General features: G+C 51.4%; 6 protein-coding genes across 6 annotated transcripts; 2 read left to right on the forward strand and 4 right to left on the reverse strand.

The window, feature by feature from the left end:
- Positions 1-798: 798 nt before the first annotated feature.
- N7496_009301 (U6 snRNA-associated Sm-like protein LSm1) lies at positions 799-1,429 on the forward strand (the record flags this gene model as incomplete). The annotated part of the gene is made up of 4 exons (XM_056702215.1): positions 799-838; positions 912-980; positions 1,056-1,171; positions 1,256-1,429. 4 exons carry the CDS (start codon positions 799-801, stop codon positions 1,427-1,429), a joined length of 399 nt encoding a protein of 132 aa, XP_056551215.1.
- Positions 1,430-2,135: 706 nt separating this feature from the next.
- N7496_009302 (mRNA-binding protein RRP12) lies at positions 2,136-6,166 on the forward strand (the record flags this gene model as incomplete). The annotated part of the gene is made up of 3 exons (XM_056702216.1): positions 2,136-2,198; positions 2,272-4,179; positions 4,250-6,166. The coding sequence occupies 3 exons, from the start codon at positions 2,136-2,138 to the stop codon at positions 6,164-6,166; spliced, it is 3,888 nt and encodes a 1,295-aa protein (XP_056551216.1).
- Positions 6,167-7,312: 1,146 nt separating this feature from the next.
- On the reverse strand, positions 7,313-8,377 carry N7496_009303 (short chain dehydrogenase/reductase SDR; the record flags this gene model as incomplete). Its single annotated transcript, XM_056702217.1, has 2 exons — positions 7,313-7,684; positions 7,736-8,377. The coding sequence occupies 2 exons, from the start codon at positions 8,375-8,377 to the stop codon at positions 7,313-7,315; spliced, it is 1,014 nt and encodes a 337-aa protein (XP_056551217.1).
- A 2,037-nt stretch (positions 8,378-10,414) lies between these two features.
- N7496_009304 (uncharacterized protein) lies at positions 10,415-10,912 on the reverse strand (the record flags this gene model as incomplete). Its single annotated transcript, XM_056702218.1, has 1 exon — positions 10,415-10,912. The coding sequence occupies one exon, from the start codon at positions 10,910-10,912 to the stop codon at positions 10,415-10,417; it is 498 nt and encodes a 165-aa protein (XP_056551218.1).
- A 722-nt stretch (positions 10,913-11,634) lies between these two features.
- bro1 (putative signal transduction protein BroA) lies at positions 11,635-14,753 on the reverse strand (the record flags this gene model as incomplete). The annotated part of the gene is made up of 3 exons (XM_056702219.1): positions 11,635-12,771; positions 12,823-14,410; positions 14,476-14,753. The coding sequence occupies 3 exons, from the start codon at positions 14,751-14,753 to the stop codon at positions 11,635-11,637; spliced, it is 3,003 nt and encodes a 1,000-aa protein (XP_056551219.1).
- Positions 14,754-15,456: 703 nt separating this feature from the next.
- N7496_009306 (putative mitochondrial DnaJ chaperone (Mdj1)) lies at positions 15,457-17,245 on the reverse strand (the record flags this gene model as incomplete). Its single annotated transcript, XM_056702220.1, has 3 exons — positions 15,457-15,640; positions 15,710-16,965; positions 17,039-17,245. The coding sequence occupies 3 exons, from the start codon at positions 17,243-17,245 to the stop codon at positions 15,457-15,459; spliced, it is 1,647 nt and encodes a 548-aa protein (XP_056551220.1).
- Between the last annotated feature and the right edge of the window lie 268 nt (positions 17,246-17,513).

The following is a 17,513-nucleotide window of genomic DNA, read 5'->3' on the forward strand; positions in this document are numbered from 1 at the left end:
TTGCTTATATGTAAGAGGGTTGAAGCAAACAATCCATGCCGAGGATGGTCGTTGCGGGGTGGAGGTGTACATCAATCCCTACATCTGCTTCACCGCTACACTCGATGTAACAAGATCCTTGTTATACATCTCATTGGGGGTTTTATGCTAATCTTGGTATTCAATCGGAGATTAGAGGGGTTACTCGGTTTACATGTAGCTGACGATCGATCAGATTGAATTACCTAGAGCTATGTTTTAGCTACTTTTGGAACCCCATTTTCCATGAAATAGCAAAAGAATAAGATAACCTCAGTTACTTTCAAAATAGAAAGCGAAGCGTAATAGCTGGAATAAAATTTAAACAAGTATTCATCTATGATATAACCGACTGTGTGCTGGTGATAGTTAGAATCCAGGCCTAGTGCTCGCGTCCAAGCAAACAAGACAAACTCACCGCCCTTGATGTCCATCTCCGGCTCGGAGAACTCGCTCTGGCTGTCGCAGACTTGACTGCTCTCTCGAATACGACGTACGCAGCTTCAACCAGAATGAGAACGTGGTCTTCGTGAGCCAAATCTGAAATTAGCACCTTGCTCCGAACCCTTGATCGTACGCGCGCTCGCCTCACCCGTTTTCCCACCACCCCCACCTTCCACAAACCGCCGACATGGAGCGGCTATCTCTAAACGAAGCCGCTGGCAACACCCAGCAACAGCAGCCACAATCGCAACAGCAACAACAGAGGCAACCACAGCAGAATGCGCTTGGCCCCTCAGCCCCGACGACCCAGTCCGGTCCCCCACAACTACCCCCCAGATGTTCACGACCGCCGCACAACTGTTGGATTTGACAGATAGTACGTTGGTTTAGACGGGGTATTAGCTTAGGAAGAACCTCATGCTAATCCCGGACGTGTTTTCGTCGTACAGAGAAACTTGTTCTGGTCCTCCGCGACGGCAGGAAATTGATCGGTGTATTGCGAAGCTGGGACCAATTCGGTACGAACATCGCAAAGGCCTCATAAAGAAGCATTGGCTTACCATAAGCCCTTTCCGTCGGCGCAAACTTTTTAGCAAACCTTGTTCTTCAGGATACGGTTGAGCGAATCTACGCTGGAAACCTTTACGCCGATGTCCCGCGTGGAATCTTCCTCGTGCGTGGCGAGAACGTCCTCCTTCTGGGCGAAGTGGTATGTGGAATAACCGCTTGGCATTCGCACGTGGGATAGCCAGTGCATCGCTTTGAATTTGCATGCTAATCTACAATTGTGTAGGATCTTGACCGCGAGGACGATATCCCCACTTCCGTCACGAAGGCGCCATTTGAGGAGGTTTTCGAATTGAAGAAGAAGGAAGACAGCAAGCGCAAGCTCGGAGATAAGAAGCGACACGCTGAGCTCCAGGCACTTGGATTTGAGCCTGAGCATAGCGGCGAGATTTTGTTCTAAGGCAGCTGTTGCATGTTTGCGGTGTGCCATCCTCCAACTCGCCGTTCCGACGGCCTCGACCTAATTCCCGCATAATTTGGAACGATCGGGTATTCTTCTACGAGATGATTTCGCTTTGGGGGTGAATACAAACCCCAGTGCTTGATCTGACCTTTTGGTTCAGATGCGGATGATAAGATTGGGGGTTGCCTTGTCAGAGCCTGCTTTCTTATCGGCTTTGAAAAAATTTCAAGGCATCATGAGTTTTGCGCACGCCGGCTTGCGGATGGCTGTAGAGGGGGAATACATTTTCAAGTCGGGTATAAGGCATCAGAACTCGAACTCGATGCGCATGATGTTCGTCGCATTGTCGATTGCGCATAAATACAATTGGCTACTTGGAAGATGGTGGGACGCTGAACAAGGGCGTGACGATCGCCAACATATCCCAAATGGGATACACTTTTTTTTTTCTTTTTCAATTCCTCATGTTCAATAGTAACAATCACGATTTGACGGTCCATGTCGTATAATTCCCTTGTCCAAATTACGCTAAAGTAGAGAATGAACAGTTTGTAGATCAAAGGCGGTGGTCCGTAGATGCTTATCGATAACCCGCCAAGATCCCGCCGTACCTTTTTTTTCTCACGAGTTTTCTCCATCACCGCCAGAACAGCCTCCCCGCACGCTTTTCTAGTCTTTCTCCTCCTCGTCGTCAACAACCACCATGGCGACTCTGGCGGAGAAGCTTGAGAAGATCAAGTCTCCCAAGCTGCAGAACCAGCACCATGTATGTGTTTTTCCTCCCCTCGTATCGATCGCACCGAAGCCATCAGGCAGACCGCTAACCAATACAACTGTAGACTGCCGTGGTGCTATCTGCAGTGGAGGATACTCTTCGCGATCAAAAGGCCGACTTTTCTGCGACCGCATACTTTGCTGCGCTTCTTGCGCTCCTCTCCCAGTCCCTGTCCGCCGAGCAGGGCATCGTCAACAAGGATCTAGCGACCTCCGTCGTCTACCTGCTCGATATCACCACCAGCTACGTGCCCGCTCCGATTCTTCGCTCAAAATTCTCCCAAATCCTCACCAGCCTCGCGCCGGCCCTCTCTCTCCCCGAAGTCGAAGCCCCCCTTCTGCGCCCATCAATTGGCTGCCTTGAGTCGCTCCTCATTGCCCAAGATGCTGCTGCTTGGAATCTGCCTCACACTCAGATTGGCCCCCGCCGTGCGACGGCCGGCCTACTGAGCCTTTCGGTCGACCACCGACCCAAGGTTCGGAAGCGCGCACAGGAAGCGCTCATCAAGGTTCTCAAGACGCCTCCCCCGAGTCCCTCGCTCGACCACCCGGCCGCAGATATGTGCGCTGAGTCTGCCATGAAGACTCTTGGTGATAGCATCCAGGCCGCTTCCAAGCAAAAGAAGGGCCGACACGACGCTAACCGCGACAGCCACGAGCCCCTCATCATTCACTCCCTGCAGCTTGTCAAGACCATTGCTACCGCATCGGGCGGCTGGCCTAGCAAGAAGATCGAGGCTCTCTGCGAACTGCTCATGAACGCCTCCCGCTCCACCAACGAATACATTACCATGGGTGCGTTCGAGGTCTTCGAGGTCATTTTCGAAGGCATGGCCGACGAGTTCTCGTCTTCCAAGCTTCCTCGTCTGTTGGACGCTATCTCCGAGCTCAAGCCTGCACAGAACGACTCTCAGCTTCTTCCTCCTTGGATCGCTGTCCTGTCTCGTGGCTACGATGTTTCTGCTCAGATCAACCCCGAGGATACCTTTGAGAAGCTCCCCGACCTGTTCCAGCTCATTTCTGGATTCTTGGCCTCCCCTTCGCACAACATTCGCGTCTCGGCTTCCGAGTGCTTGATCTCATTCCTACACAACTGCATCCCTGAAAATGTTATCTTGGATGCTTCCGTCTATGATGAGAAGACTCTGGAGAAGCTCGCCCGATTGGCTGCTGACCTCCTCTCTGTGAAGTACCAGGCTGCTTGGCAAGAGGTGTTCAACGTTTGCTCCGCCATGTTTGACTGCTTCAAGTGGCGCTCAAGCCCCTTCCTCGTTGATATTGTCACCACTATCGGCGAGCTACGCAGCAACGAGGCCTTCCACGGCAAGAAGGAGGCTGACAGCGTTCTCGGCAGCGCCATTGAGGCTATGGGCCCCGAGGCTGTTCTCGAGCTCCTTCCGCTTAACATTATCCAACAGAAGAACGGCCAACCCGGTCGTGTTTGGATGCTGCCTATCCTCCGTGATAACGTCACCAACACCAACCTGGCCCACTTCCGCTCGGAAATGGTGCCTCTTAGCGAGGCCCTTTACCAGAAGATGATGGACTACAAGTCCGCCGAGAAGCCTGTGGAGACGAAGATCTTCGAGACCCTGGTTCAGCAGACCTGGGGCATTCTTCCCGGATACTGTGAGCTGCCACTTGATCTTACAGAGGCTTTCGACCAGACTTTCGCGGAGCTTTTGTCCAATGTCCTTTACAAGCAGACTGAGCTGCGCGTCGAGATTTGCCGGGCCCTCCAGAACCTCGTCGAGTCAAACCAGGCCATTCTGTCTGTGGAGAAGGATGAGGATGACTTGATCTTGCAGCGACGTATCACCAAGGTGGCTGCCACGAAGAACATTGCCCATCTGGCTGGCTTTGCCAGCAACTTGCTGGCCGTGCTGTTCAACGTCTACAGTCAGACCCTCCCTCACCACCGTGGCTATATCCTGCAGTGCATTAATGCCTATCTGAGCATCACTCCCGAGAAGGTTAGTCGAATTCTGCACCTAGTGAATATAGCGTCCAATCATGAACCATACTGACCACTTCAAATAACAGGAGCTCAACGAGACCTTCACTCGTGTTACCACGATGCTTGAGTCCTCTCTGATTGAGGAGCAGAATGCGCCCGCCAAGCAAGCCTCATCTGACAAGATGCCGCCCACTTCTCACACCTTGATCGACCTGGTTATTGCCATGTCTATCTACCTGCCTCGCTCCAGCTTCAGCGGATTGTTCGCTATGGCTGCGGCAATTCTCAACAGCTCCTCCCCCAACCCCGACCAGCAGCTCATCAAGAAGGCTTACAAGCTGATCCCTCGCCTTGCCTCCACCGAGACCGGCCGTGCCGCTTTGGAGGAGCGCAGCGGTGAGCTGCAGGCTCTTATGCTTGCTACTTCTGACAAGACCCCTGCGTCTGGTCGCCGAGACCGTATGCTTGCTATCGACGAGCTGGTCACGAACCTGCCCACATCCGACCTGCATTTCATTCCCTCAATTCTGTCAGAGGTTGTCCTCGGCTGCAAGGAGAGCAATGAGAAGGCCCGTACTGCTGCGTTTGACCTGCTGATTCATCTTGCTCGCCGCACCATCGATTCTGAGCGCAACCCAGCTGGCACCGTGATCCGCAACTCCCTGGTGCCTCACATGCCCGATGACTCGCCCGATGCCCCAGCCACTATCGAGGAGTTCTTCACTATGGTTTCCGCCGGTCTGGCTGGTTCATCGCCTCACATGGTCGCTGCGTCAGTCACTGCCTTGTCACGTCTCTTCTTCGAGTTCTACAAGGACCTGCGTTCTGAGATTCTCTCGGATCTTGTTCAGACTGTCGAGCTCTTCCTCACTAGCAACAACCGCGAGATTGTCCGGTCTGTCCTTGGATTCGTCAAGGTCGCCGTTGTCATTCTTCCCGATGATGCCTTGCGCCCCCGCTTGTCTGCCCTTGTCCCCAACCTCATGGCTTGGAACAAGGAGCACAAGGGTCGTCTGCGCAGCAAGGTGAAGGGTATCATTGACCGTCTGGTTCGCCGCTTCGGTGCTCCCCTCATGGAGAACCTCGTTGGCGAGGAGGACCGCAAGCTTGTCGTGAACATTCGCAAGCAGCGTGAGCGTAACAAGCGCAAGAAGAAGGAGGGTGCTGCCGAGGACGATGAAGAGGAGGATGACGACAAGGCTCAGGGCCAGCAGTCTAGCAACGCCTTTGACAAGGCTGTGTACGGCTCTGACTTCTCCGACTCTGACGATGACGATGATGACGCCAGCGTTATTGACGTTGATACCGAAGGACAGGCTCGCATCAAGGGCCGCGGTGCTGGTGGTAAGAAGAAGTCTGCTCAGGGTAACCAGTACATCCGCGAGATGTCTCCCGAAGATAACCCGCTGGATCTGCTCGCTCCCGATGCCTTGGCCAACATCTCCACTACCAAGCCCAGCTTGCGCTTCCTGAACACCGGCCCCGGCTCCAAGAAGAAGCATGCTGCCAAATTCGACGCCGATGGTCGTCTTCTCCTTGGCGATGACCAGACTGCGGACGCTGAAATGAGCGGTACTGCCGAGGGTGGTAGCGGCATCAATGCCTACCTTGCTGCTGTCAGTGGCCCCGATGCTGTCCGCCGAGGCCAGAAGGGCAAGGTCAAGATGGGTCAGGCCAAGAAGCGCGGCGGTGACGATATGGATGTGGACGATGAGGACGATGCTGCTGCTATCGGCCAAGATCTCCGATCCAAGGCCCAAGCTCAGGGTCGTCGCGGCCTCGGTGCCCCCAAGACGCCCGGTGCTTCCGGTGCTGGTCGCATCGACAAGCGCCGTAACCCTGGCGGTATGACTGGCCGGGGTGGTCCCCGTCCTGGTCGTGGCGGTGGCCCCGGTCGTGGTGGTTTCTCTTCCCGTGGTGCTGGCCGTGGTGCTGGCCGTGGTGCTGGCCGTGGCGCTGGCCGTGGTGCTGGCCGTGGTCGTGGCGGAGGTGGCCGATGGTAAAGATTGTCTTCTCTTCTGATCTGTATGAAGAATCGATATCGGTGAATTTCCCCGACATTCTTCGACTCTTCTACTATCGGACTTCTCAAGTTTCCTCGCATTCATGTTTAAGTTGTTGACGATATTCCTCATAATACCCCCCTCGTTGGCGAAATCGTTTGGGGGTTGACTCGGATTTACATTCAGGTCTAGCCGATTGGACCTGTCTTTCTTGTCATGATTCGATTACGAGCAAAAGTTTGTTAGGGCAACTGCACATAGAAATGTTTTTTCTTTTCTTCTGTTTTGAATTCTCTTCCCTTGGTTCCTTGTTAGTATTCTTTGTCTTTTGGGTAGGAGTTGCCTATGCGAGATACTTGCAATCAAATTAACCCAAACTGAAATACACTTTTCAATCCTTTTCACCATGGGCTCGCGAATGGTATCTACTCTTAAAGCACTTGCATATAGCGACCCCATTATCGAACCCGGCCACCTCTAATACAGTAATTCAGGCTCAGCTGCTAAACAACTTTGGCACCAGCGATGCTGGCATGGATACGATCCATAATCTCATCGGTTGCTTCCAGGGAACTCAGTCCTATACTTCGTATCAACAACTCACGGCCAGGTGACCTTACTTGGAATAGCGCGCGGAATGGCATTGGTCTCGACACCAGGCCAGTTTGCTTCATCCTAAACGGATCCAGTGGCTCAATTCCATTACCACTTTTCTCGGGTATAATGTCATACGCCCACAGCAACCTAGCAATAATGATGTTAAGAGAGTTCATAGTAAGGTACTTGCCTACACAAACTCTCCGCCCAAACCCAAAGGCGCTTAGTGGTAAATTGGCGTTATGGATCCACCGCTCCGGACTAAATGAGTTGGCATTCTCAAACACATCATCATCAAGATCCAGCGACCAGTGATTTGCAATAACAACAGAGCATTTCGGAATGTGGTATCCCATGTATACATCATCTTGCTCCGGGTCGGTGAAACCACGATGAGACGGGATATTATGGATTCAGAGGAATATATGTGTTTAAAGGATCTAGATAGATAATCTACAGCTAACAATTGTACCATCCAGGCATGATCAGTCCTCAATGGGCGAAGATTACTGTCCTTCCCACTTTCATGTCAGAAATGCGAACATTGACTCATGGCAGCCCACGAGAATAATCTTGTAGTGCCGTTTCCTCCGGCTTCATCCCAGACCATCTCCAGCACGCCGCCCAAAGCCTTTCCTGCATGTCGACATCGTTGCTAACTGCCGCTGGAGCGTCTTCTTTCTGACCGACAAAATAGCCCCTCTTGCCATGGAAGCTGGGATCAGCGCTAACCGCAGCAAGTTCCCGGCCAGCGTCCTCGGTTGTTCGGAACGCCGTGGTGACATGCTTGAGAACCGGCATGAAAAAATTGATGGTTGCCATGATACGTTTCGTGGATTTCTTCTGTTCTGCTTGAGATCTCGAGGCCGGAAGTCCACCAGGATCCATGGCTGTCACAGTCACATTCGAAAGTCTGGGATCCTAGATAGAGTCAGCCAATGAATCCCTGCGTCGGTGTAGAGTAGTACATACTCTCTTCAGCCTTTCGTTGAGATCGAGAGCAAAGGTCACATTTGCGAGCTTTGCGGTTCTATATCTTTGGAAACCTCTATCGTGGACGAGCAATGGTGGATCAGGTATCGGCTTAACAAGCTCTCCCAGATTCTCTGGGAAACGCGGACCAAGTGAAGATACTGGGTTTGGCTTATCGGGATAATGGGTAATTGAGCCCAGCATCACGATACGCCCTGATGCCGGGTCCATGCTTTCAAGCAGCATCAAGATCAAGAGATAGTGCGATAAGTGACAGACTTGGAAGGTTGCTTCGTATCCATCAGACGTGAATTTCTGCCCTGCTTCTAGCGATAATGTAGCAGCATTGCAAACTATCGCTGAGATGCGCGGTGTTTTCTTCGAATGAACCAGGCCAGATAGTTTCTGCACGAAGGTGCGCACACTAGCAAGCTGACCGAGGTCGAGAACTTCCACGTTGACCTTAGAATTTGGGTACTTGGAGATAATCCTCACAAGCTCTGCAGTGTTTGGATCCTTCTCTGGTGAGGCATTCCGAACAGTAGCAATGAGCGTATGCTCAGGATACCGCGATAGAAGAGCCTCAACGAAGCCTAGTCCTAGAGAGCCGTTGGCACCTGTAATAACCACTGTCCCAGCCATAGTAAGAGAACTCGTAAAGGATTTTTTGAATCTGCTTAGATTTCTCCGAGAGCGTCATGCCATGATCGGTTTTATATGTGATAGCTGGCCCTGGTTACAGATCCGACGCCTTTCCTAACTCCGGCCATTATTGCTATTTTCTTGAAGGCAGTGGTACCAAAACTTATCCTCAAGTTCCGCTGAAGATCTCGAAAGAGGTAGGAGCAGGTCTTGGCTGTTGGTACGGGTTCTTAAGCATAAATTGATAAAAAGGGTATGTCCTAATTTAGCGCGGCTATTGTGCCACAAATAGCTACTCAAAAGATAATAGTTTAACATTACTAATCACCCATGACTGTTAAAAGCTCTTGCTGATCGCGGCTGGCTTTATGAGTGGTGGATATTCGGGTTTTGAACGAGCCCTAAATGCGGCCGGATTTAAGGCCCTAATTCCTGTCTTGTTTAATAGCCCAGCTTTGCGCGGTTAGCGAGGGATTAGTAATTACTTCTCAACAGATGATTAGCTCAAGGGCAATGGTAAAATTCCCGAGTTGATTTTCAAGTTCCATTCTTGATCTTCAAGCAAATTTATAGGAGGGGCTGAGGTCTGATATGCTCCCCCGTTGTTGTTTAGATCTGAGGCTTAACCCTCTCGGGAAGGCGCAAGTCTTGGCATCATTTAAGTGGCCCTGATTTGCTGCCGTATGGCTCACGCATCGGAGTTAAGCAGGAGTCTAAGGCTATTATGACTTCGCTGGTAATAACCAAGTTTTGTCAGAAAATTTCAAAGGGTTTCGCATCAGTCAAGCCCCCTAGCTCTAGCACATCCCCAAGTAGCCACCATCCTTCTGTCCGCCCACGCTGTCTTCTATTCGAATCAGCCAGCTATTGTTAATAACATCATTCGCGCCAAACCTCCAAGAAACTATACTTTACGGCATTATGGGCCCACCAAGAGTACAGTTTATCATGGTATCATCCAATAGTCCCGAGGATGCTGCTAGGTTAGCTACAAAGCAACGGAAACTTGCCCAATCCCATGCTGCTCGCTCGGCACACGCCAAGGCAAGACGCCTCCGAACAATACAATACCAAGCCCAGAAAATATTCGGGAAGCAAAGCGGCCAAGCTGAGGAATGCGTCGAGCAGGGATTCCCGAAAGAGTGTCCAAACCCCCAGCTTATCAGCATTCTGTCTGCTGATCGGAAGGATCCCTTCATGAGCTTTGCAATACCGCTAAAGCCCAATGAAGAAATGCTCTTTGACCACTGTATGTATATACTTGTCGGCGCGCAATAACTCATCACTGATATCTCTATAGATGTGACTGTTATCATCCCTCTTACGCGTTGTAATGAGCCGACCCTTGAGTTTACTGAACGCATGACGAGAACATGGGTACCCCTCGCACGCGCCGATGCAAGTCTTCTAGATATAATATTTCTTCTATCATCTCGCCACCTATCCGCGATCTATACGCAGTCACAGCAGCAGTCAGCCTATACCCAAAGAGCGTTTCATTATAAAGGCACGTGCTTGAGAATACTGCGCGATGCAATCTCAAATGAGGCGCCCCGTTTCAGTGACTCTACAGTTGCAAAAGCGATAATGCTGGCTTATGATGAGGTAAAGTCTACCCTAAAGTTGAAGGTAGTGTTTGGTTGCTAACAGGGTCAGTTATTTGTGCATGATATAATGATGCTGAAACATCATATGGAAGGAGCTGTTAAGATGGTTGCATTGAAAGGGGGGCCTGGGACTCTTGGTCTCGACGGCTTGCTTAAGCATTTATTGTTCAAATTAGTGTCCAAGGGGGTAAGCGAGGTAGAACTGGGGGTTGAGATTCCTTGGGATCTTCATTTGGATGGGTAGCGGTGAACATTTAATCTTGACTAGACCTAAGGTGACTACAAGTATGGTAGCTCCTACTGTCGATACTGTTCCTTCGTTCCAAATATCCATTCATCTGATCTTAACTTATTCTCATCTTGTCATGACTATGGTTTCAGCTATAGGCCCATAAAATAGGAGAACTTCAAATCCACGCTACAACCACAGTTACTTATATGCCGGCCCCAGCGACTCGACAATCTCCCGATCCCACATCCTCCCCTGATACCCCATCCACCTAACAGGCCCAAGCCCCAAATCCCCCCTCTGACCCTCAACCAACCAAATCCCCTCCAGAATGCTAAACGCCTCATCAAATCTATCAGCAAGATACGAATTGGGCAATACAGGATCAACCAAATCTCCCAGACCGTCTCGTACCGATTGAATCACCCGATCAACATCCATCAGTTTTGTTTCGAGCATATCATACGTAACCCGAATCTGACCGATAGGGAGCTCCCCAGCGAGAGTTCTCAAGTGCTCCATCCCTGCAGATAGTTTCTCTACGTGAGTTAGTAGTTTTGTGCCTGTGAGCGCGTTGCTTAAGTCTGCTCGGAGGGTGGCGCTGGAGAGAGCTTTTAGGCCTGCGAGGAGGAAGGCTTGGTGGACCCAGAAGAATTCGATGGGGCCTGCATAGAAACCTGGAGTGTTGGATTGGGACATACTTGGAATGCTCCCCTAGATTAGTGTAATGTAGTTGGGGAGATTGTGATGTTAGGTAGTATGGATGTGACGATTGCTCAAGGAGGCTTGGTGATTGAGATTAGTTGTAACGGGAATTTCCCTCATTTTATACCTCAGGATGTGGCTTTGTATTATTTTTTTCGCTAGGAATTTTTGGAAGCCTTTGTTCCCAGAAAGAGATCCCTTTGTCTATAAGAATAGTGTCTATCTGCATGTACAGCTTATTCGAAGAAGACCTTTGTTTGCGTCGCTCATTGTGCCCACTTGAGAGGGACAAGCGACCTCGTCTCCAAGGTTGTAGCTATCTAAGTGACAGTAGCCAATAATAGTCCCAAAATCATATCATGGTGACTCTACGGATTAGCTCGGAGCAATCGAGAAGTATCCTCTAGGTGACGGCTTTGCTTTAAAGACGCAAGTGCTACTATTTATTCGCATTAATCATTTACATAACAGTATGAGCTCTCTATAAAGAGAGAAAACAATCACACACATCCTTAATGCGCAAAAAGTTAGGCCCAAAAAAGCGGACGATGTAGAAGATATTCTCAAAAAGCCAAGACACACTAATTCGGACCCAAGGGTAATACCAAGCCCTCATCACAAAAGGTAAAAGAGAAAAAAGAAACGCCGAGAAACATGCCCTACCACGATTTTGTCCACATCTTTGGTAGACATATGTTCATTCACATACTTCATGCTCATTTCCATGCGTTTAGGCCAGCCCAGGGGTCACTGGCATTGGGCGGCTGTTGAGGTTGAGACTGAGACGGGGCCTTGTAGTGTGCGTAAGGCCTGGTCTGCGCATATCCACCGGGTCCAGAGGGGTACGCTCCGCCAGCCGAGGGCGGGTAGTTGGTTTGTTGCGGGCGTGGGGGAGGTGGAGGGGGAATGTATCCCTGAGGAGTCATATAGTTCGGGGTCACGGCAGCAGCGGTGGGTGCCGGACTAGCACTTGGATAGCCGCTGTACGGAGTAGGCGTCTGAGAGAAGAATTGCTGGTTTGGGGGCGGGGAAACAGGCGTTTGGTATGGGTATGCCATGGGGTTGTACCCCTCGGAGAGCGGAGCAGCAGCACCCTGTTGGAAAGGCTGCCCAGGTACATATCCAGGGTTGCCACCGTTGTATTGTCCGTAAGGTGCTGGCGAGTGTGAAAGAGGGACAGCCTGTTGCGGTGCACCTGGCATGCTAGGAGGGTAACGAGGTGACATCTGCGGCGATGGCCCCGTCATCGAATAAGATGGGGTTTGGACAGGAGGTGGCGGTGATTTGACTTTGGAGGGAGGGGCCACAGCAGAACCGGTCGACGGGGAGGTTGATGCTGCTTTGGGTTCCGTAGAGAGACGCTCCATCAACAGGCGGAGCTTCTCCCGTTCACGATCCTCCTGCTCCGAGACGCCGCTAGCCTTGTCACGCTCGATCTGACTCAAAAGCTGTGCACCCTCGGACCGGCGATTGCTGATAAATGTCTCGACATTTTTCCGTAGACTTTCCACGTTCTCGGTCATGTCCGCGTAGAATGTACGAGCTTGCAGGATACCAGATGAGAGGCCATTGAATGCTTCATAGACCTTCTTATAGCGAGCCATAACGGAGTTTCTCTGTTTCGAGATGGACTCGTATTTGGACTGTTCAGACTGGACTCGCTTATCTTGAAGCAAGGCTGCGTATATTTTCGTGAGTTCCTTCATCAACGAAGACTGTCTGTGGTTCGCTTGCATGATGCGGGTTTGATGCGGCCGGAACTTTTCAAGCTCAGTCTCGAATAGTTGGTTCTCTTGGCCAGCGATAGACTTCTTGTTCAATATAAGGACGTTTGAAATGTCGTCGTTGCGGACCTAAAAACTGGTAAACAGTAGTCGATAAAGGGAGAGTGTGTGATTGCATACCTTCTCCTTCAGGTCTTTCAAAGTCGTCGCCCGATCTTGCTTGACGAGGCTCAGCTTATTCAAAATCCCCTCTACCTTTGCGATCTGTTCCGCGACAGATGCACTGCCCTCATCGTAGACATCATCCAAAAGACTGCCTTCCGCCGGGCTACTAACACCGTTCTTTCCCTTGTTATGCTTAGATCCAGCTTTGATCATTGCTTTCTGGAAGAGCACATCAGCCTCGTCCGTTTCTCCTGCCGACCGCATCTGATCGAAATCTGCTTCATATTGTCGGAACGTGGCCGACAATTGAGTATCACTAGCACTGGCCTCGCTGATGGTATCTCGGTATGTGCGAACATCTCCACGGAGAGTTGTGTTCAAGCGGCTGCTGGGCTGCTGGCTCCAGTCCGCCCCGTACTTTGAGCGCATCTTCTCGCACACGCTCTCCTCCAAGTCTAACTGTTTAGAGCAATGATCCAATTGCGTCTGTACATCTGCCTTACGGTCCTGGAGCTCGTCGAGAGCCTTGTGGAACGGCTTGTGGCCTGCGAGTTCTGAGCACCAACGGCGGAACTCTTCATCCACGGTCATTTCTTGGTCCATGCCACCCTTCAGAATGTTGAGACTGCCTGGAAGCTTCAAATAATCCAAACTGGCTGCCATCTCGCCATCGGCGGTATCAACTTTCTCGGTCTCAGCGCGAATCAACTTGGCTTTCTCCTCATCGTAGAGACTGGCGGTTTCCGTGACAGAGATGGGAATTAGTTTCTGGAAAATATCCGGTCCGATGATACGTTGGATATCTTGTCCCTGATACAGCTCGCTGACAGGGATTGCCTTGGCTGCAGCCAGTTTAGGAACTGCAGACAAGCCAGCTTCGTTAGGAACGGGTTGGTGATAAATAAAGTCATTGTCCTTGGTGATCGTAACCAGCATCTCTTGTACATTTGCAAGGTTGTGCTTCACAAGTTCTACCAAGTTGGCTCCGGCCTCCACCGGCAAATTTGAGGTCGCAGAAGCCGAGGAGGGGAAGGACTTGGCCCAGGTGAGTGCAGTAGTAGCTTGCTTCTCTGCCATCTGCAGTCGAGCAACGGCTATACCATGCGAATTGCCTTCACTGTCCGCAATCGCCTGGAAGTAGGATGCGGTGGATCCCAGATGTGCGGCCTTGGCCTGCACCATGATTGACCATACTTTGTCGAAGACGTTCTTGGTCACAAAGTCTTGCATTGTCTCCGCGGCTTGAGTATAGAGGTAGGCGGCCTGGCCAGCCAGTTTCGCGAGGAATCCAGGCTTCTTCTTATCCTGTATTTGCTTCTCTAAAAACACCTCTTGAGCTTGAGCAAGAGTAATGTGAATCAAGGTCTTGACGGTATCTCGGTTTAGATCGGTCGAGGGCGCATGCAAGAAGTTCTCGTTGATGTATGTGAACATCCCCGCGGATGCCTGGAAGGAGTGGTACGCGGTCTTGACACCGAGATCTTCCGCCCGGTTTTGGTTTGCGGCATGACAGGAGAGGACGGCCGAGATATTGAAGATGATGGAAGCTTTCTCGTAGGCTAAGGAGTATTGGGAGGTCGGCTTATGAGTGAATGCATCGTACCTAGAGTGAAAGAGGGGGTCAACAGTCGATCCAAAATACTTATGCGACGCGTAACGGGGGCATACCAGGTAAAGGAGATCTTGATGTGGTTCTCATCGACGGGGAAGCGGAGGTCCAACAGCTCCAGCTGGCCGTAGTATCGATAGAGCAGGTCACGTCCAGTAGCACTATCCTTGCCAGCGCCTCTCATATCCTGTCGAAGCCGGTTGAGTGTCGCGCATTCTTGGCCATAACGCTCGGGGTCCTCGCCATAGGTCTGCCGGATGTAATCCTTGAGGGGCTGGATCCAATCGATCTCGTTGGTCTGCTTCAACGGGCAGGAAAGCATGGGTGACTGAACCATGGTCGGCTGGTTATGAGGAGCAAGGCGCTCCCATAAACTAGCGATAATTTAAAGAGCGAAGAGCTGGCGAGGGCGCAAAACGCGAGTTCGACCGTGCTCCTGAGGGGAACGGAGTCGAGTGCTGTGGGGTAAAGGGAGGGCGGGAGGTCGGGGCCTAACGGTGATCACTGGTCGGTCAATGACGTCGGTCCGAAGTATTTCACCAGCAGATGGGAAGAAAGTCGGGATGGAATTGAATGGCGAGCAAGAAGAGAGGTAAATGGCGGGGGAAAGGAGATGCTTACGGGAGAAGGTTGAGTTGAGGAAGGTGACAGGTGGGATGTGATCTCCAGCAAAGTGACGGGCTGTTGTGATGGCCTAGACGGGCGCCAACCAACCACGCGCCAGTTTAGCCTTTGCATATTATATAGTTCCAGGGGCTCGGTCCTGGCTTATGTATAGCTATCTACTCGGGTATATATTGCAGGCAGAAGAATAAACTCTATAATCTTAATTTGGAAACAGTAGAGAGCTTCAGTGACAATAGTAATACAAAGTGGACTGCCCCGCCCCCCAAAATGGCAGAAACCAGGCCATCCGATCTCGCCGGCGCTATGACATGGTGAATAAATAGAACAGATGAAAAGAAAGGACACGGAATAAATACAAGCCCAAGATAGTATACAAATACACAGAGATTTACATGGCTCTTCTTTTTTTTTTTTTAGCTCGACTTCTTCGAGTCGTCCTTGCTGGCATCGGTCTTGCCAGCATCCTTGCTATCCTTGGCATCCTTGGCCTCGGGCTTCGAAGAATCACAGTTCTTTTCCGTCAGTTTTTGCCAGACAGATTTGAGGAATCCTTCGTTCTTGTGCTCGCTGCCGGTGGATTCGGAAGATGATGGAGGGCTGGAGAAATGCGAGGTCAGCATACATCAAGAAACGTACAAAGCAGTTTGCAACTGAACAACAACTTACCTCTCCTTGGTGAAATTCATAGTCCGTCGAGCCGTCTTGTCGTTCATCTCATCCGCAAGGACCTCCAAGATAGTCCGCTGGTTGCCGGTCAGGTACTTCGGCATGGCAACCTTGAATTCAACCTTTAGGTCGCCCGTGGGACTGAAGCGGCCGCCCCGGCCACCAAGCTTCTTCATACCCATGCCGGACAAGGTGATTCGATCACCAGTGCCGGTACCAGTGGCCACCTTGACCTTAACTTCGTTATCGAGGGTGGGAATCGTCACCTCACCACCAAGAAGAGCGGTGGTAAGCGGGAGGGTGGCGGTGTAAAGGATATCGGATCCGTTGCGGCTGAAGCGAGAGTCGGGAGCAACCCGAATAGTGACATAGAGATCACCCCGTTGAGTCCGAGCACCGGCGGCAGCGGACGTTCCAGTAGGTGGCGCATCACCCTCCCCGCTGACTCGCATCCGCATACCATCCTCGACACCAGCAGGGATATCCACCTTGATCGTCTTGCTCTCCCGAACGACACCGTTTCCATGACATCCGCCACACTCAGACCCACGGGGAACGATCATACCAATGCCTCCACAGGCGTCGCAAGTCGCAGCAACCTGGAAACCACCCTGCATGAAGTGAACACGGGTTCCGGAGCCATTGCATTGTTTGCACTGGGATCGCTTCGCGCCAGACTTCAGCCCATCGCCCTTGCAGGTTCCGCACTGGGTCAGAGGAGTGGTTTTGATCTCTTTGGACGTTCCCTTGGCGGCCTCCATGAATGAGATGTTGTTCTGTACTTCGATATCCTCACCGACCAGAATTTGCTCTTGGAAGGGATTGCGCCGCCCACGCGCACCGCGGCGAGCACCTCCGGCAAAAGCACCGAAGAGATCCTCAAAATTGATATCTTGCGCAAAGCCTCCACCGAATGGGCCGCCTCCAAATCCACCGCCACCGAATCCACCGAATCCACCAGCCCCAGCGAAGGGGTTACCGCCGGCATTAGGGTCGAATCCACCATTCTGGTCGAAGGCTGCGGAGCCAAATCGATCGTAGTTCTCGCGCTTCTTCGCATCGGATAACAGTTCATAGGCAGATTGCGCTTCGTTAAATTTTTCCTTGGCATTGGCATCTTTGTTCGTGTCCGGGTGGTATTTCTTGGCCATGCCGTAGTATGCCTTCTTGATGTCACTGGCGGAGGCACCTTTGTCCACGCCGAGGACTTTATAGGGATCGGGAATCGCCGAGAGGGGGGATGTAGTGTGGAAAATCTATAAATATGGTCAATCAATTGTAATACGGCGCAATATAGCAGCCCATAGTTGTCCGAAAAGGGTCACCTACTCTAACCGAGGGTGCCATGAACGATTTCTTCTTATAAACACCCTCTCGCAATCGTCTTGCAGGAGACTCGGTGGCTGTCGCATGATATCCTCGGTTCTGATTCGCAGAACAGACATGTTGTCCGGCTTGTGTCGAGCATGTCGACGGTGCCCGCAGCAGGCGCACGGGGAGGCCCGCGGCCTTCGGGAATGCTGCGGATGGGTTCATGGGTTGTAATCGCCGAGTGGTGGTTGGCTGATTGTCGACAGAATTGGGATCAAGCGATGAGAGTAGGAAAAAGGGAATAAAAAGGAGTGAAAGACGAGCAGAAACCCGGGTAAGGTCTAAAAAATCGCAAACCCGATACCCTGTAAACCAGTCGGCTTCTCATGTTCGCTGAAGAAGCTTCCAGGCGGCTCGGTGGAAGGGTTCCTCGGAAGAATAGTCGGCCCGTACTGGGATGATGAAAGATGGAGCTGCTTACAGAGCGGTGTTC

The sequence above is a fragment of the Penicillium cataractarum genome (genome assembly GCF_028827025.1).
Source record: "Penicillium cataractarum strain IBT 29864 chromosome Unknown utg000008l, whole genome shotgun sequence".
Taxonomy (NCBI): Eukaryota; Fungi; Ascomycota; class Eurotiomycetes; order Eurotiales; family Aspergillaceae; genus Penicillium; species Penicillium cataractarum.